The 20,871-nt window shown below is 43.2% G+C and overlaps 1 protein-coding gene across 1 annotated transcript in view; it reads left to right on the forward strand.

The window, feature by feature from the left end:
- Nucleotides 1-20,871, forward strand: part of LOC133350331 (serine/threonine-protein phosphatase 6 regulatory ankyrin repeat subunit A-like) — a 63,833-nt gene that overhangs the window by 32,547 nt on the left and 10,415 nt on the right. The window contains exons 9-12 of the mRNA XM_061564569.1: nucleotides 1,408-1,619; nucleotides 3,417-3,497; nucleotides 8,963-9,040; nucleotides 17,746-17,903. Coding sequence (XP_061420553.1) covers nucleotides 1,408-1,619; nucleotides 3,417-3,497; nucleotides 8,963-9,040; nucleotides 17,746-17,903 — 529 coding nt within the window. The remainder of the gene's footprint in view (nucleotides 1-1,407; nucleotides 1,620-3,416; nucleotides 3,498-8,962; nucleotides 9,041-17,745; nucleotides 17,904-20,871) is intronic.

Genomic DNA, 20,871 nt, shown 5'->3' on the forward strand with positions numbered 1-20,871 from the left:
TGTTCACAAACCCGTGGAGAGTCACGCACTTAATCTTCTCTGTAGGGTTCTGTGTTCATAGGAAACGATCCGATTTCTGTTCGCTTCATTGCGCCACTTCACATTATTTGTTTTGCTTTTGGCATTTTGGTGACCCAGGTCGGTCTTGTAAATGAGGCCTATCCCCTGATCTTCTGAGTTCTCACGTGGAGCGCTGCGGTGGTGATATGTTGCTTCCCTGGCCTGGTTATAAAGGAGGTTGTGGGTTCGATCTTGACCTTTAACACCTGTATATTTGCAATTCACATGTTTTCCCCTGAGGTTGCGTGGATTTTTCTTCGTGTTCTGGTTTTTCCCTCCAAATTTTAAAAACACGCTTTGGGAATATTTGGGCTCCTATAACTTTCCACGTTTGATAATCAAGCCACCGCGATGGGCAATCATGTGTGGCCAGATCGCCTCTGAAAAAGAGCTAATAGCTCAGTGGGGTTTAGCTGGTAAAATAAAGTAGTAGCAGTTGACTTTGGGGCATTGCATGGCAGTGGAATCTCGGAGGCGGTAGTTTGAGCTCTGACTTTTGGAATTGATTGGGGAGGGAGGTGAGATTTTAAAAATAACACATTTCCTGGTAGACGAATGTAACATTTACTTTAACGATGAAAACTACCCAAAGTGTTTGGGGTATGAACCATGTATATCTAGATGCTCAATGATATGTAGATGCTGAATGATTTTAGCTCACATCCTAGGAGGAGGGGGCTTTGTATTCGAATTGAAACCACTAAGTGTGATAAAAAGCATTTAATGTAATGACACATTTATCCAATTTGCAATGTTTTGGTGACCCCCAACAATTTCGATTTAAAGCTTTCGTGACTGCAGGGATTCATCTTCTTGGTTCTTTCGGTAAAGTCACGTAGAAGGGAAATAATAAAATAATAAAAATAAAACATAATAAAATAATTCTCACGCTGTTTGTTAATGCTACCCCCATCCCCTCCCTTTGATGCTGCTAATCCTGCATAATGCACGGGCATAATATGACTTTGAAACCCCCCCCCCCGCCCACCTCCTACGCATTTCCCATAAATATTCTAAATTTCTCTTGATATGCAAATTATTTTGTCAAGGCGCTCTTCTTCCCCCTCCAACCCAGCTTAAATATACGCTCCAAGCTTGGTGGTATTTCATTCTTCACCTGAGGACGGCTGCTTGCGTTGTGGCCGAAACGTCGTGAGAATTATTTAATGTTTTATTTTATTATTTTATTATTTCCCTTCTACATGACTTTACCGAAAGAACCAAGAAGATGACCCCCAACAAGTCTCTTGTGACGCATTACATGCACGTGCGGTGACTTGCTGAGCGGTTTCGTCTACTTTACACGAACAACATCGTGCCCCGTGTTTTCCTGCCTGGTCAGAGCAGCTGGAGAGTGGAGCATCGCTGCTGCAGCCCAACAACCGTGGCCTGCTCCCCTGGCATTGTGCCGCCATGCAGGGCCGGTGCGACATGCTGGCGCTGCTGCTGGCCGCGTGGCCGGGGGCTCGCGAGAACCTCGTCCGAGAGGGGGCCTCGTCTGCGTCACCCAGCCCGGCCTACCTGGCCACGGCGTGCGGATTCTTGACTTGTGCTCGCTGGTAACTTGGGAGGGTGGGGGCAACGTGCGCTCGTTGGTAACTTAGTGGGGGGCAACGCTACGTGGTGGTGGTGCTGGGCGCTGACCAGCCCCTTACCATCCGGGAGGTTGAGCTCCCCCCCCCCCCCCTGCCGAACACTGCTCCCCCCCCCCCTTCTGACTTTTTAGAGTTGAGTCCAAATTTGTTGGGACAACCTTTCCGCTCTTGCATAGAGGGTGAGAGCTGGAGCAAAATGCATGATAACCAAAAGCAGACCGTGTCATTCATTATTCTGTTCAGCATTTAATTGTGTTTAAAGTCTGTTCAACATTGGCTGTTTCTTGCCCTCCCTCAATTTCTGAATGCCCTTCTTTAAAAAATGTCATGCTTCCGGTTTGGCCTTGGCCGTGTCAGAATATTTTTCTCATAAAGCCATAGTCATAGTGTCGTCATACTCGCGCAAGAACTTGGCGGTGTTCACCTCACTTGGTTGTATTGAGCCAGAGGTGGAAATTCAACGTTATTATGACGGAGGCCAGTCCAACTTGTAAAGGATGACCATTGTTAATCTTTGAGACGTGGTACTATTATTTTATTAACCACAGAGAGATGATCGGCTGAGTCAACCGCTAGCCAGGATGTGAACCAGCAATCAATATAATTTGAGTCAAACACTCTTATCATAACATTACTGTCTTGTGTTGGTTGGTGCTATTTTTTAGTGAACTAGTTTTTTTTTGCCCATCCAAGGACGGGTGTATATTGCAGTAAATCTGAAATATTCAATAGAAAAATTGTTCAGCTCATAATTATTACCCGCTAATGGTTAGGGGTGGGCCTCATGTGGACTGACGTCACGCGCAGGATGGACAGACATTTCTGAGTGATTATAGTAGGTAATTATCAAAAATACCAATGGCGAATTACATGCCCGGGAGATTTTTCACCGCAGAGATTGAGCGATGAAATCAGCTCGTGTGCAGGTGTTAGATGAATTGTTATACCGCAGGACCCTTAGAGATGGTGATGGCTTGTTGAAGTCTGCATCCAGCAGTGGATTGATCATGGCTGATAAATATTTAAAAAATGTGGGCATTAATGATAACCATAATATAATGATCACCATTGCATAGTTGATTATAATTTTAGTGCATTAACTTCCAATTACATGAAAATAATGAAGAGTACATTCGGTGTAATTAGGAACATTTGGCTAACAATTAAATTAGTAATTGTTTTATAAGTATTGCAGAGTTCTAAGGAAGATATTAAATAATGAATTCGTTTTACTTTAATCCCAACGTTTATTCTGACGTTGCAAACATTTGCTTTATGAAATAAAACAAACAGCCCTGTTTGTTTATACATCTTAATGGAAGTCCCAGCGAAGAACATTCCATTAACTAGGCACACATAGCTGTTGCAAAAAATGTTGGGCTCGGGCATGCTACGTCTGGGATGCTGTCGTGTGGTGTAATGGTTTGCACACTGTACTTCAATCCAGAGGTCACCAGGTCACTCTCCCAGCACGGCAGTTAAAACAAATCCCACCGCCTCTCTTCACCAAGCAGGAAAAATGGGAACACTACAGTCGGTTGGCAGGTCACGTGTGGCGGGGTAAAGTGTGGGTATTCCCACCTCTTTCAAAACGTCTGACCACCTTGAAAGAGTATGTAGTACGCCCTCTAAAGGAACTCTCTAGAAGGAACTTCTAGAGGTGGTCCATCCACCAACAGTGGCACGAGAATGACATTTCAGGGCTACACTTTTGCCATCTACCTTTTCTGCAATGTCCATCCTAATGTTGTGTGTCCACAGGCTCTTCTCACAAGGCTTCCCGTTCAAGGAGAGCGAGGCAGACAAGCTGCTCCTGGGCATCCTGCACAAGGAGATTGAGCTGTAAGTTGCTCACGAGGCCCTCGTCACTAAATTGCGAGTCTAAGAATGGAGCGACGGTGCTGTCTGCCGCATGATGGTACCGTCTCTAACCAGCTAACTCTGCGCCGGCTATACCCCCGTGATCAGTGCTGTCACAGCCGAAATGGCACAGAGCTGATGATTTGATGTGTACAGCCACCTGATGTTTTTTTTGGCAATTTTCATGTCAGATACCCCATCACCTTATAATTAGCAAATTTGAAATATTTCCTCAACTTGATTATAAAAAATAAATACCAGCCCAACTTAACTGTCTTTGTTTCACAAGAGATAATGAATGTCAAAGATCTTATTTCGTGAAATGAAGGCCTTTAATTGATTGACAGAAAAGCAAACCCACTTGGAAACAACTTATATGAAACCCAGAGATCAATTAATCACACCTGACATGAATGATTGATAAAATATAGAGGTGACCGGCTTCCTCTTGAAAAACTTGACCCCATGCCTCACCACTCAAGTCCACTTCAGAACATGGCACCCTGCGGGGATGCCGAGTTAACCCACAGTGGGAGCAGCGTGCCGCTGCCCACAGTGACTTGGGTGATGTGTGTTGTTGGGCCGCCTCAGGTTCAATTGAGAACTGACTAACCACCCACCCACTACTGCCTGTTTAGAAGTCAGATTGCGTCGCTCACCGATCTCCGTTCGGGTTGTACCGCGAGTCGTTCGGCACGACGTTCCGATGTTATCACTCCTAGTGCTGAGAGCTTCTGCTCCTGAATAAGCTCCCCAGCACATGGACCGAAACGTCGGACGTCGTGCCGAACCACATGCGGCGCAACCCGAAAACAATCGGAGAGCTGTACGACACAACTGCTAAAAACCTACACAGCGGTGTAAGTTTGTGCTTTTCTACTCCCACACAATACCGCTTTGTTTTTAGTATTCTGTGGGCCGTAGCTTCTCTTCAAACAAATACGCTGCTCTGTGGAAAAAGCTTCTGCTGTTCCGCTGCACTTCTGTTGAAATCGAATGCACTTTAACAAGACAATATGCATTACCGTGAGACAAAATTCACAAATCAACTGCAGAAGTGTGTTGTTGTTTTCTGCACCAGTGCAGAAAATCTGCTTCGGTGGGAAAAAAACTAATATTTGTCCTGTAGTCGCCAGGGCTATGGTATGACTATCCATACAAGAAGTTTAAAGTGCCTGGGCGAATGTACGGTGTTTTTTTTTTACAGTATCTTGTCTTATGATGTTCACAAAATATCGTTTACTCATTGTTGTTATTATTTATATTTTATCAACCATTGATGTCAACGTGTTATCATATACAGCACAATTGGAGTGATGCAGTAGGGGAGGCCTGTTATATAATTAGCTGTTGGGGATAGGGATGGGGGTACTCAGGGTAGGGTTGGCACCTATCCTGGTATTTTCAGGATCGACCCTTCATTTTTGGTCGCTGCTGTTCTGGGAAATCTTGAAGTCTTCCCGGAACATTACAAGTCCCAACTTTTGTCAGTTGAGTACAGTAATAATAATACGGCAATACACAAATCAAGACATTGTATTGACATAAAGTTCTCCCCCTCAACTAGTATTGTGAGATCATCTTCTCATGATATGTCCCAGTTTTTTGTTGTGCCTCAGAGGTGGCAACCTGAGAACTAGGACAGATTATGTCAACCACGTGTATCTGCACAAACGGCTCCTCTCGTACTCGAGTGGTACAGCACGGACAAAAAGGGACAATACGATCACTTTGCTGTCACTTCTGGCTCACGTCTCGTATTCACCCACAAGCTTGGATAAAATCATGAGTTAGAGCCTTCTGAGTAGATCCTCTCTTCCATGCAGAAGCCTCACAATATGATTAATTTTGAGGCACTGCCAGGCCGCTCCCTTTTATCTCTGCGGCGCATCCGATTATATTATAGGAAGAATTGTCACGTGGATAATCGGGATATTGCACAGATCGAATCTGGCGCAACAGATAAAAGGCAGCCTGGAATATTCGGTGTATGGATAAGGGAAGTTTCACGGCATTTAACTTGAGCAATAAGTAACATTTAGATTTTTGTTTTCTTCCAATGTGCTCCCTTCCTGTGTGGCTCTTTCCATGGGGCACGGAGTAAATAATTTAATGAACGGTTGAATGAATAAATAATGTCTTAGAAATCTGTGTTGTCGCTCAAATAAATTGCACAACAGTAGCACTATGCCAACAACACAATAACTGAGCATCTGGGGCATTAACCAAAGGGCACTGCCCTTAAAGAGAACCTTAATTGTCTGACAGTAATTAAGTATGCAACTGCAACTGCAGATTTTATTCAAAATATTAATTGTGTACAAAACTTCTGCAGGGTTTTAAGTGACAAGAAAAATATATGGATGTAATTAATTTAGACATTTTAATAGCTAGGCAATAGCTTCCCAATATATTGCAAGTGTATTATTTTGTATGCAGATAAAAAGCTAAACAAATATCCGTGAATGTTTATGCAGAGGATGTTGAAAAATTATATGCAGTGCGTGTGTATGCATGTACTGTATAAGTGAGCGGTAATGTAGCGGTTAGCTCAATACGTGGTTAGCGCGCTGCGCAATAACCACTACAACACCCGAGTTCAATTCCCGCTCACGGCCAACACCAGTGACGATTATTTGAACCGGTCCTGGGCCTCCCCTAGGTGGACCCAGCCTCAAATGAGTTCCTGGTGCGGTGTGTAAACATCGCCACTGGGGAGACAGAAACGGTCGAGCGTGGTGCCGACCACCCACCCCCTCGTGTGCAGGCCTTCATAGGTGCTCGCTAACAGCACTTGCCCCAACAGTCCTGTGCTATTGCCAATTGTTTACACAGAAAGCCTCACCACGTCTCAAGGCTCTGTTTAGGGAGTGTCCTGCACTGATATATTTGGCCATTACCATTAATTATTGAGTTTCCATTTGACTTGTTTTTATTAAAATATTAAATACATAAGTGCTATTTATTCCGATAAAAGAGGTTTAAAAATATGTATCGTGAGAATACAAAATTGTATGTCCTTCCATAAAACAATTATACTTGCGGACAGGAAAAATCAATACATCCTATTTATATTCTTTTCAAACACAAATTTAGAGAACAGTGAATATGTTTTAATTCAAATTAAGCCACACTGGATGGATTCTATACAATTTCAGACCGTTTTATAATCAGGAGCAAACTATAAATACAATTCTATATTGGAAAATGTATATTCAATCAACTTACACTCATACATGTTAATCGAATTTGCCGAGCTAATTCTCATCCTCATCATTAAAAACACGCCCATTGGAGGCCAAGGGATTGAGCCTGGATTGTGCTTGTCTGGGCCATCATCCCACGTTAATCAGGTGTCATAGGCTCTACATTGTCAGCAGAGAGCCGTGGGTGTTGTCTATGTTTCCCCTACATTGGCAACCGACACTGACTTGGTGTGGTGAAGTATGGTGGAATAACCTATCGTGATCTTCCTCTCTGTATATATATGTGCATCAGACAAGGGAGGTGGGTTCAAGGTTTCCTCTTTTACCATGTGCCACTTTTTAATATGTTGTTATCAAAACCTTCGGATCATCTTTACAGCCACTACAGTGTGTAGACAGCGTTTTAATATAAATGTTGAAACTGTGTAAATGTGGAATGGTGCAAAGAAATGTCAGGACGTTGTGAAGCGCTTACATCCAAGCATTGTATATCCCGTGTTAAATGCCACCTGGATCTCATTCTGTTTTTTGCGTTTGTAAAAAAACAATTTGGCCATCTTCCAGTTTACCTATAATGAGCGTCCCAAACCTTTTAAAGTTTCTGTTTTGTTACAGACTGCAAAAATATGTCCCGTGCAATTTGCTTCCTTTGGTTTCACTTAATTTGCTCCTTTGGTACTCTCCGCTGTGTGTGTGTTTAACTTATGAAACCCTATATAATTACGGTCACATATTGGTTCAATTTCATTTGAGTATTTTTATTATTTCTCTGCAAGCAGCAGTGGCTCATGACTCCAGTGTGGAGAGTCCACAAACCCTGTTACTGGTCGTCCAATTGCAGGTGACACGTCATCATCATTATCATCATGAACCATGATCAATACATTGCTAGATGAAGGCCCAAACCCACTTACTTTTCTTAACAGGTTATTAGTTAACATTTTATTAAGAGGTGACGTGTGTTGATGGTGACATGTTTAGTGATTCACCACTCCCTCCCCGGCGATTGGATGATTTATTGCAATTCAGGGTGATGACTTTATTCAAACTATATTTACGTGTTTACATTGAGGTGACTGTAGTGGCCTCTAGTGGCTACATGAGCCATCTCAATCAATCTACATACAACACATGTAATGCAGTATATGAAGCTTTGTTAATCCGCTCCTGGACGAAGGCCTTCCCATGTCGTGTTGGTCGAGGGGAATGTATCCACTTCACCACGCTAGTCAGTGTGGGTTGGTAAAGGGGAGGCCGAGGGGGAGTTCAGATATAAACTAAACTATTTTTTTTTTATTTTACTAGATAAGGTCCACTGAGCTATAAAGCTATTTTTCAAAAGCGACCTGGCTAAAAATGATATGGAAAAACCAGAGGACCTGGAGAAAAATCCACGCGACCACGGGGATAACATGCAAACTCCAAATATACAGGCATCAGGGTCGGGATTGAATCCGCGAACTCCTGAATACCAGGCGAGGTAGTTAACAATCTGCTACCGTGGCGCCCACATATCACTCACCACCGATGGTAGCTGTGGTCAGGAATGAAAAAGAATTAATTTTAAACAGATTTTTTTACACACATTTTTCAATGAATGTATCATTAACTTAAAAATTGTTAATAATCAATAAATGAGTGCATCGTTGCACCCGTAGTACAATTATTAATTTGAATGTGGAGGCAATGCATTGTGCATCAGTACTGGGTCATCAATCATTTCCTCTTGGAAGCTGCATGGATTTTATGGGAATCTCAAAGTGTAATATTTCTCTTTCCTAAACGAGAGCCATGCACCACTACTGACGACACCCCAGAAACAAACCAACCCATCACGTGATCCCATGTTGCACCATAACAGTCACAGCTATGCTGAGTGTGATTGTTTTTTGTTGTTGGTTACTGCCACTGCAGAGATCATAGTTCATTGAATCTGTTACAGTTCCTGTTCTGGACACATTATTCACTTACACAAATTACAATCTTGGGAACACTCAAAGGTGCCAGTGGAAGAGGAACACCATGATCTGACTGGACATCAAACATTGCATTCCACATGAAGCTGTCTCATCTGAAAGAAGCAGTGATTGACAGAGGAGTGGAGACATGACTGCGAGGAAACATTGATGGTAATGCCCCAAAGGCCCAAAAGTCCATCGGACTAGAAGAAATCTCCCAAGAGGAACCATGCAGAAGGTGTTCACTAGAGGCTGTCTTTTTTTCTTTTCTCTGTTACGACAGAGATGATCCGAGAGAGACGGTGGAGTTTCTGTTGAACAACGGTGCAAGTGTCAACGCTGAGACTCCACAAGGCGACAGGTACAGCCGTGCACACACACACACACATGTCGCACTCACTCTGACAAACGGCACTGATAGCCTCGTTTTGCTTTGGTGAATGAAGGCTCTCCGCTCTCAGCGTTCCTCGCCGCATTGCACTCTTTATTTTCACTATTGTACAGCTGAGAAAACACGAATGTGCGTCTGTCATAATCAGTGCATTGAATATTTGGCACCAATAGAACAAGAAAACAGTTTACACATCACTTTAGAGGCCCAAAAGGAGTTTGCTTTTTGGTTAAATTAGCGCATTTCACTGGTTTAGTAAAGGACAACAAATGTAAATAAGTACGTGCCCATTGTTTTGATATGTTGAAAGACAAATGAGGTACGTGTATTTTGAACTTCGTTTGCACAGTACGTAGCCAACCATGCCAAACGGAAGCGTAGAGTATAGTGTGGTCAAAATAATTGTACTTGTGTTTTCTAACTAACTGTGGTGACTTGGGCTGTTCCAAATTAAATGGGCACTGTTAAATGCTACAAGCTGCTGCTGTGCTTTCTTTGCTGTTAGCCCCAGGGATGGTAGCCTTGTGTCTTGTGTCTGGGATGGCATCATGAGGGTACCCTCGTGAGATTTTGGCCTCAATCAAATGCTCTGAGAATGCTTTGTGCTTGAGCTTTAGAGACAGAGGAGCTCTCCATCTGCCAGTAGCTTCATATTGGCATCACTCTTGTTCCAATATTCTCACGCTCTTTTTAGAATAAGATCCGTTGTCATACACTCACCATTACTGTAGCATGACTATACATCACCCAGAATGCGCATGATCTTGTCAGATCTTGGAAGCTAAGCAGGATTGAGCCTAGATAGTGTTCGGATGAACAGCGACCACCGTGACCAGCGAACAAGTATATATAGGGCAGCGCAGCAATATGGATTGTGATTTTTCACTCCTCCTAACCTTCACCAACCCATACTCACCGGCGTGGTGAAGTAGAGTCTTGTCGTCATATATCCCTCATGGCCTGCAAGGCATGGGGAGGTTCTCATCCAACAGAGGATTCCAAATGGGCTGTTCATGTACCATTACAGAGTTGTACTTACTCCTACGCAGGAGCGCTAGCGATAGACGCTGTCCTTTGCCGCGGGCAAGTGGACCACATGCGATGATATTGGGATCCAAAAAGCGAAGCTTTTAATTTGGAGGGGCCATGTGCTCCGAGTCCCCACACACGTTGTGGTTGATGCGCCACTGAGATCGGCGCTGCAATAAGAATACGCTCACAGATGCACATTGTATTAATTTCAAAATGTCACACCTTTCAAGTGAACATTTGTGTGGGATCCCATTTTGATTAGCATGTATCGCGCGAAAGAAGTTCAACATACATACATTTGGACCAAGACTATTTTTTGTAGCTCTGAACCAGCAGTAGGAAATTTCCCCAATCCCATGGTCGAGGCCAGTCTATCCTAAAGACAATCAGTGTTCATTTTCTCTGGGTCTTTTCGGTAAAGTCACGTAGATAGGTTCAAAGAAAATAACAAAAAAACTACGACGTTTTTTTTCTCCTGATGACGATCGCTTGTGTTGCGATCGAAACGTCGTAGTTTTTTATTATTTTGTTATTTTCTTTTAACCTATCTACGTGATTTTACCCAAAGACCCAAAGAATATGAATTCCTGCAGTCACGAAAGCTTTAAGTCAAGAATCAGTGTTAACTTACACAATGTGTACGAGATCAGCTGTGAAAGATGCGCATTGAATATGCCACTCGCTGGCTTGGATTTGAGCTCTTGCAAACCCTCCTGTTAGGAGTTAAGCTCTCTGTGGACCATTCTAATTTTTTTTTAAACTGCAACGTGGATCTGATTGTCTGTCCATAGTTCCCAGATTTCACACACAATTTAGATAAAAAGCATTTAATGTAGCTGTCCCAAAGAGTTTGGAAGCACCTAGTTTCGTCTCTTGGTATCTCCATTCTGCCATCTCTGTCCACATTAAACTGACTCTTTTAAAATCACGAAAGTTTAAGTTTGAATGTAATTTTACAACAATTGCTATTAAGTTTTCTTTCTGTAATTGTTAAATGTTTTGATGTTGTCTGCCAGCCGAGTCGCCCTTGAATAAGAACTTGTTAGCTCAATCGGGAAATACACTTCTGATGGCATCACCATGTCTGTAATTCTAGATTTGAAGCTTTCGTGACTGCAAGGATTCATATTCTTAGATTTTTCGGTAAAATCACGTGACTTTACCGAAAAAACCTAAGAGTATGAACCATGTCTGTACATCTTATTATTCTTCATAATTGTATGCCGTGCCAGATGACCGTTTTTTTCACTACCATGGTCACAAATCTTGGGGGTTGTCTGATATAAATAATGATTTGTAATGATCTTGTCACTTCTCAAACTCATTGAGGATGGCATGTGTTACTCCGGGCAGTGTCATTGGCTTTACAGCCCAGGAGATTGGCTATAAAAGGTTTCTTTATTTTGATTCAAAAAGTTTGGGCAAGAAATCAAACTGTTCGCTCTGATAGCCCAATATAAAAGAAGCGCTCACAACACCATACGGATACAGACCACTTCTCTCTCTTGCTCTTTTTAAGTATAAAGTAAAACAATGTTTAAGTAATTGCCAGTTGTGACGATTTTCTACCTAAGGTTTCAACGTATGCACAATCTGTACGAGTGTTTATGCAGTGAAAATTAAATCCTGCGATAATGCAGCTATTCCTGAGCATAGCATGCTGCTGGTAGTGCAATGGTTAGCGCACTCGACCAGAGTTTGCCGGTTCCATCTCCCGGCGCGGCGTTTAAATCATGGACAAGTTTTGGTCGGAAATTTACATTTGGTGAGGTAAAGTGTGGGTACCCCCCGTCTCTTCCAGGACAGACTTGTCAGCATGGTAGAGAAGGCAAAAGATACCCTCCAGAAGGGCCTCTCTAAAGCCCCCTCTAGTGGAGGCCCTACCACTAGTAGTGGCGTACGCAAGCAGTTGCAGGGCTGTATGTGGCACATTAGGAATGGATCACTCTTTTAAGTGTGTCCTTGTGCAGCAAGGGAGTAAAGTGTGGTTCTGTGAAAGTCCTGATGTGCTGTGCAATGCATCAATGCATGTGTGTACAGCAGCATGTAATGTCTGAGTCGGGCCTGTAGGTGGCTGGCAGGGTTAATGAATAACCGCACGTGTAAACCAGCCACGTGGTTAATGGCGTCTCGGAAGGATGGCTGCGTGTAACACGCGCTGTTGCATTTTACAGAGTGACGGTGCTGTTCTTCCCAAGATTCATATGAACCACAATAAATAAATGTGCTTGCCCTCGATTTGGAGCACCTGCCCACGTCCTTCATCTCGAGTGTGCAACATGTACCTTTACTGAAACACATTATGACCTTAACAGAGATGGCCTACTGCCTCCTCTTCCCACTCCTGCAACGCAATCATATTTTTTGTTGTTGCAATCAATGGATTAGTGGTAACTGCAGGTGACACTGAGCAAAGCATATGGATTCAGTAAAAAAAAAAACCCGCATAGAACCAGCTCAATTTCAGTAAAAATATGTTGTATTAGCTAATCGTTTTAATTTATCTAGCACTGGTGGCCTTATCGCACAGAAGCACGTGTGTACTTATAAGGCGGCTCACAGTAATTGGAAGCAGATGTATTCCTCGCATATCGGCGTTCGCGGTACTGTAGGGAGAGCGGCGTTGCCTTAATGGACCATGGTTAGGGCTTCCACCTGTCCAGGTTTTAACCAGGATAGTCCGGGAATTGGCATCTGTGTTCCGGTGGAAATGATTGAATATCTTCCACGATCCGGTGTATGTATGTATGTTGAACTTCTTTCGTACCGTACGTAACCAACCATGCTAATTGTTGTACCGTGTTAAACATTGCAGTGCACTGCTCAGTATTGTTCGACTTAGGCTTTGTTTATTTTATTTTTATTTCTAACTACGTGACTTTACCTAAAGAACCAAAGAGTATAAATATGTCTGGGTTTAGTCTGCGGAAAAAGGTGGAAACCTGGGCAAGGTAGTAGTTCTAGATTTTAAGCTTTCGTGACTGCAAGGATTCATATTCTTAGGTTTTTTCAGTAAAGTCACGTAGGTAAAAAATTAAAATTAATAATGTTCCACCTGAAGACGGAAGCTTGTATTGCCTCCGAAACGTCGTGATTTTTATTTTACTTTCATTAATTTTTAATTTTTTACCTACGTGACTTTACCAAAAAAACCTAAGAATACAAGGTAGTAGTGTCTGCCTGGAGCCAGCCCTGTCCTCAATGTAGCGCCATGCAAATGACTTTATATGCCAAGGACTTTACACGTCCGTGCCCAGTGAGAAATCAATCGTGGGGCGTTCGCTGTGAGAGCCAGAGCAGAGATTAACAACTACACTCGCTGATTGGCTCATGTATTTTTCAATGCTGAGTTAAAGCACCTTTAATTAGAAGCCTGGGGCGTGTTGGTGACTGGCGAATAACCGCTGGTAGATGCGTGTCTGGCTGTGGGGCCTGCCCACCGTACACCATTGGCACACTCTGGAGAACAAGTAGAGGGACACGGGAAGGTCGTTCAATAAAAGGGACAGCTCTTTTGGGCCACAGTGAATTCACAGCTCTGGGATTAACCTTTTTTCTTGCAAACCTCACACTACTTTGAGTTAATATGAACTCTTGTCATCATCATCATTATCACCATCCCACCACGTTGTGTAACTGTCATGCCTGTACGTGCAAAATATAAAGGCTTAGAAATCCTTGCCCGGATGATGTGTGGCATTAAGGGAAGTCGTGTGAGTATTGGGAAACAGGGTCGGTGAGGTTTAGACGAGTGTTTTACCATTGCATTACTTTATATGTAGTGAAGCCAATTTAATATATAAAGATGCATATGTATATGTCTTTGTACGTGGAGAGCGGTGGCGCAGAGGTTAGTAGGCTACGAACCCGGCAACCCGAGTTCGAATCCCGTTCACGGCCAATACCAGTGACGATTATCTGAACTGGTCCTGGGCCTCCCCTAGGTCGACTCAGCCAAACATTAGTACCTGGTGCAATGTGTATACATCGCCACTCGAGAGACAAAGGTAGCCGGGCATGGTGCTGGCCACCCACCTCCTCAATTGCCATCCCAGCTTTCATAGATGCTCGCTAACAGTACTTGCCCCAAAAGTATGTTAAGGCTATACAGGCAAGGGGATCTTAGTCTTGGTTTGTATGTATAAGAACACTCACTAAAAGATAAGGATGATGCATTCATTCGCTGATTAATATCCATTCTTAAGTCACAACATGTGCCTCACATCACATGTATGAGAATTCACATTTTTCGATTCACACATGTTGTATGTAATGGGTTCACATCGCCTCTCTATAGCTGCTATAGGCTGCTACATTCATCGTAATAAAAAACAATAGAAATCGATTATTGAATTGACTCATGAGCTAGAGTCACGGTTGTTGATGATGAAAATGCATTTAATCGTGGGAGTAGGAAGGGATGGCTAATTGTTACACACTCTTCCTGAAATCTAATCTTTATTGCATCAGTTGAGAAGGTATAACAATAATATTTTATAATAATGTATAGTCCAGTGCCAATCCACTGTTGGATTAAGGCCTCCCCATTCCAGGACCATTTCAGATGCCACTGTCCGCTGAAAGTATCTCTGGCCAGGAATCGAACTCAGGTGACCAGGAACCACTGCTCCATCCTGACAAGACGTAATACTGAATATTGATTCATATAAATCATAGGGAATTATGATCACCCCAATTTTACATTGGAATAGTCTAAACAACTGTGAGCTCATACTTGTCAAAGTATGCATCTATTTTGAGTCCCAATGCAACTTAAATGTCACGCTAGGGTTAAGCGCCTCTGTCAGTGAGCAATGGTTGCTTTGTCTGTACTGGCAAGTCAAGCCCAGAACCACAGATATCTCAAGTGCATACCAGAAATAGTTTTCTTAATACTTGAATGCCAGTGCATGAACATATCAATAAATCAGTGACGAAGGTATACAGGGGGTCGTGGGTTCAATCTCGACCCTGACGCCTGCATATTTGGAGTTTGCGCGTTCTCCCCGTGGTCGCGTGGATTTTCCTCCCGAGTCCTCCGGATTTTCTCTCCACATTTAAAAACACGCGTTCTTAGAGTATTTGGCTGCTATACATTTCCACGTGATAAGCTACTTCGTTGAGGTATCATTTGTGGCCAGATAGCTTCTGAAAAAGAGCAATATAGCTCAGTGGGCCTTAGCTAGTAAAATAAAAAGTTTAGTTTAGAATTTCCACGGGACTGTTTTAGCATTTCCGATGTAATTTGCACGCGCTCTGCTAGACTGTACTTTGTCGTGAGATTTAATTCAGCGTTGCACATTTACTAATTGCGCATGTAGGAAGCGAAGTGCCTTGTAAAAATAACTTTCGAAGGGTTCACTTGTTTTGAAAACATGAAGGACAGATTGCATCAACCCTGTGATTGGCGCTCTCACAGTGCAGCGAATTATGTGAAATATCTGCTCGGCTGAAATTGACCCTTCAAAAAAAAAAGCATGAGATATTTTAATGATGTTCGAGTTGTATTTCGAGACTTGGCTGCATAGAAAGCCCGGAGACTTCAACAGGCTGACAGTTACGAGGTGTTTTTGCATTGTCTGAGAGACTTGTTGTTTTCGCCCCCGTGCTTTTGTCAGCCCGTTTTTTTTTGCGCGTTAGATTTTTCTGATTTGCCTCCAATAGCGTTCACGGTGCATCACCTGAATCCTAAGAAGGTATTATTGTGAGCACAATCTTCAGCAGGCATTGTGAGTATATTGAACTCGGATATTCTGAGATTGCATCACTTTTGCCATTACGAGATTATAGAGTACAGGCGTTGATACGGCTTTGTGATTTACAAAACAAGTGCATTGTGCGCTTAAAATAAAGTTTAGTTTCACCTCGCACAGACTCCAGCACAGTTTTTTCTAAAGGAGACGCCCATTGCTTAATTGGCTGAAGGCATTCGTGAGAGGAGCTTGCCTCCTCTGTAAAGTTTTGCATTGCCTATGATGCCCTTATTTTAAAAAAATACATTGGGTGTGATTCACAAGTTGGCAGAGGTGTTAAGCTGGGTGGAGCTCTCTTGTCTTTGCAAATGTTCCGTGAGCACGTCACCACGACAGGGTGACCTGCCAGGATCAGCTGGCCCTCCACCATCATGTGACTCATACCCCATACAGTCTTTATTCCATCATAAACACTGCAATGACATGGTGCGCATTCAAAAATGTCACGTATTTTTTTTAAATATGGGATTGAAATAACTGTCAAACCCAGGCACAGTATTTAATTCGGAATGGTCTGGCTAGACATTTGGGGTGGAGTGGTGGCGGCAGTGGTTTGCGCACTTCTTTACGAACCCAGCGATCCAAGGTTGATGCCTGGCCAGTGCTTGACATCAGTAGTGAGTGAAATCTGACCGTGTCTCTGGGTAAAGAATATTCACGCAAACCCCCGGACTAATGGTGCACGGAGGCCTTCATCCAGCAGTGGCTCGACAAAGGGCTGTAAATCATTGTGTCAGTGATACAATTACTCTGATTCGCATTCTATGAGAGTATTTTGTACTCATTGAGCGCAAATGTGGCAGCTGATATAGGTGATGGTGCTCACACTTTACCCCATCCATAAGCAATCCACCAATCAAATTACAAGAGGAAAACTGAATTTACATATGATCAGGCAGAGAGCAATTTTACAGACGATTTAATCAGCTCAACCTGGATTTTAATTCAGCACCTAGAGTGTGTGAAGCTTGTTTTGCTGATCTCTCCACTATACTCACAGCAGCTCCAAAATCATTTCTAAATCAATTTCAAATAACATTTCATTGATTTCGCTGGTAGTGTGACTGTGTGTGCGCATGCATTATATTATGCGTACGTACCGCGGTCTGCACGCGTGTGTGTCAGTGTCTTGTGTGTCTAGTGGGGAGCGATAGTGCAGCGGTTAGCGCGCTGCGCTATGAACCCGGCGACACAAGTTCGATTCCCGCTCACGACCAACACCAGTGACGATTATCTGAACCGGTCCCGGGCCTCCCCTAGGTCGACTCAGCCTCAAATGAGTACCTTGTGCGGTGTGTAAGCATCGCCACTAGGGAAACAAAGGCGGTCGGGCGTGGTGCTGGCCACCCACCCCCTCGTGTACCTGTTCCTGGCCTTCATAGGTGCTCGCTAACAGCACTTGCCCCAACAGTCTGTTAAAGGCTATACAGGGGTTCTTTTTGTGTGTCACCCTCCTCATGTGTCGACTAACAACGACTGCGCCCCAACAGTCTTGTTCAGGCTAGAGGTGGGATCTTTTTTTAAAATCCTTTATATTAAGTTCGCTTGCTTGCTTGCTTAGGACCGTGCAAATCTTTCGGTCGTTTTTTAACCCACTTCCCGTGATCCAATCGAGCTGACATTTTCCACACAGACTCGTTGTGCGTGACAATTAATGTTCGTGAAAATTTTTTTCCAAAATGTTACACTTTTTAGGACAAAAATATTATATTTAATTACCAATTGCTTAATGCTGCCATGCAATCATCTGAACCATAGGTGGCAGCCATCTCAAGCCAGAGGACGAGAGGACTCTAGCCGCCACGCATATAAAGGATTTATAGTGAAAAACTTTGTTTTTACAGGTTATACTTGTTCGTGTGTGTGTTGTGTGTCTCTTCGAACCGGCAGTCCACTGCACCTGGCGGCACCGGAGTGCCCGGAGCTGGTGGAGCTGCTGATGGAGCATGGGGCCACCGTGGATGGCGTGGACGCGAGCGGCCAGAGCCCCCTGTTCCAGGCCACGCGCACCGGCAGCATGGCAGCCGCCGCCCTCCTGCTGAGCCACGGTGAGCCGAGCTCACGGCCGCCTCCGTTGTGACTCGTGCAAGCAAAGCGCACGGCGGTGGCATGGGCCACCGGGTGTGAAGTTGCAGGGCTGAAAGATTTAAAATCGCAATTTGAAACAATGCGATTGGCAAAGCGCAAAGGCTGCGATTTGAAAAGTCCTATTACTTTCATCTTCTTGGTTCTTTCGGTAAAGTCACATAGAAGGGAAATAATAAAATAATAAAAAGAAAACATAAGAAAATAATTATCACGACGTTTCGGCCACAACGCAAGCAGCCGTCCTCTAGCGTTGTGGCTGCTTGCGTTGTGGCCGAAACGTCGTGAGAATTATTTTATTATGTTTTATTTTATTATTTTATTATTTCCCTTCTACGTGATGACTTTACCGAAAGAACCAAGAAGATGAATCCCTGCAGTCACGAAAGCTTTAAATCGAAAAGCACGATTATTTATATATATGTTACTTCCACACATTAAAAGTTGACCGAAGTTCAATTCGAATTGGCTAAGCCAGTACCCAAGTAACAGTTTGCTAACCACCATACCACAGAGCTGCACATGTGATTCATGAATTCAAAACAAAACAAATACTAAGGATGCCTCGTCACTTGCAAATGTTAGTGGCCAGATGGCCTTGAGGTTTTGCTCTTTGATGGTCACAGAGCAAAACCTCAAGGCCATGTCTGTTCTGGCAGTCCACCCCAGTTCACATCCCCAGCCACTAATAAGAACGTGTTGTGGGAACAGTTTTAAATAAATTAGCTGTCCTATCTAGGGAACATCCCGTCGGGTTAACTTGTGGATATAAAACATCCTGTGACATTGTTCTTAAAAGTAAGCTATTTCGTGCCGGTATATTACAGCTACATCTTTTTTTCTTCGCTAAATTGTCCACTATTTTTGCTACAACGGGCCAGTATGCACGGCTCGGGGTCTGTCACAATGCAGTGTAAATGATGGACTGCTTTATGCACGTAAAAAAAAGAACCTCCACTATGTAATATTATTGTTACGTTAAATATATTTACATGCCAATTTAATTTATTTTTTAAAAGATCGCACAGTGTTTCAACGGTGCGTCACAAAAGACTGTACAGTACACGTAACAACAGAGGGTGGTAAAAGATGAGGGAAAGAATCGCATCATATTAATCGCCACGATAGGGCTCGAAATACAGATTCAACACGCAGGTTTGAAAGTAGGCAAACAAATCATAGGCGTGAAAGTCGAACGCACCGAAGCCAATAAACCTATCAAACATGCGCCTGATCTCTGCCTGGTAACATCTTTTACACATCTGTCAGCAAAAGTGCATATGGGCCTGTCCAAGATGTAGTAGGGGTTTGTAAAATGTTTATGGAGGGGGCCGAGAAATATGTGTGAGATAGGTGATACACTCCACTGTTTTCATCCAAAGGGAATGTGGAAAAAGATATAAAACGGAAGAGGAGTATTTTTTCGTTTGCTTTATTGAAGTCATATTCTTGCAAGTGAGCCTATAAAAATAACTGCACCGATGTTGGAATAAAGTAGGTACAGTATTAAAGTACAGTATACAAATATGATGGTTGTTATTTCATTGATTTTTTTCCTTCACTGCCAATGAGAAAGGGAATGAGAAGCCGCGTTTGAATACCTGAAATGTGGCGACATTTTTGGACACTATCTCCAGAGCAATTTGACCAATCTTTTCCTCTGATAGGTGCAGTGCCACAGAGCTTTTCTCATCATCACTGTGCAAGTGACACAGACAAATGCAAAGGTTAGAATTTCCAGAAGAAAAAAAAACCTCTCCCCATTTGTTGTTATCCTCCACTGCCTTATTTTCTTTGCCCTAACCTGTTATCTACCAAAGTAGTCCCCCATCTCTCAAGAATGTTTACGAATGCTTCAAGACAACAGTGCAACAGAATGCAACGAGCTGTTGTTCGATTCACGCAGAAAATAGTACAGCACCAGAGTTTAAGCATTGTACAAAATATCAGCGAACATTGCCACGTAAAGATGGTGATGTCATAAAGGGCTGATAAGAATATGCTTTTTAGATTCCTGCAGAGTGTGTCTATTACAAATGAAGCAAAGTAGTAGTGTTTCGTTTGAGTGATCGAGACGAAGTGCCTCTGACAAAAAGCCATTGTCCGGGGTGTATTGATGTCCTCGCACATTTAAATGTCTGCCACCTGGCTTTTAATACTCTGCTGAATTGTACACTCTTGTGTTTGCATTCAAAGCTCGCTGCTTTTGAGAGACCTCCCAATTGTTTGCTTTTAAATGAGGCCCTAAATCAGTGCACGATAATAAATTACCGGCGCTGTCCCGGGGCAGGAGAATGTGGCCAGAGCGTGCGCAAGAATAAGCAGGGAGGAGAAACCGCTGAACCTGAGCCGAGAGTCGATGATGCAGAGCACAACCCAATGATGTTTAAATAATAACACGCAGTTCTTCATTGTGAAGTCGAGATATACTTTTGTGAGAAAACGCAGGGAGTGTGGGCCAGGCTATCAAATGTGCCACACATTCACACAAAGGACCGTTAGCTTTCGGATGCAATTTTTTTAAGAGCACAGAATGTGCACTGAGGTTTGAAATTCCCCACATTGGCTTTAAATTTTTAAGGAATTGTCACCCTGCAGATATTCTGCAATGCACAGTATTATTTAGGTTGTTTCATGTTGTGCAGGGGTTACGGTTTAATTCCTCTCCCACATATACATACGTGCCACCTCCCCATGTCACCCTCATCCTACAAAGCACGGTTGTATGGGAAAATAACTGGTGAAAACTGACTGTAAATGTCCACGCTCATGATATTTCATGAGCCCAGTGTTAAGACTTCAGCATGTCACTGCCGGAAACATTTACAAGGACAGAGCTTGTTCGGCAGTGGCCATCCTCTGGAGAGATTGACACGTGGCGGGTTAATGTGACATTTCCAAACCCCCTGGATCACGGCCTTTAAAAGAGAA

The sequence above is a fragment of the Lethenteron reissneri genome, chromosome 33, assembly GCF_015708825.2.
Source record: "Lethenteron reissneri isolate LAM-NWPU_2019-01 chromosome 33, ASM1570882v1, whole genome shotgun sequence".
NCBI classification, from domain to species: Eukaryota; Metazoa; Chordata; class Hyperoartia; order Petromyzontiformes; family Petromyzontidae; genus Lethenteron; species Lethenteron reissneri.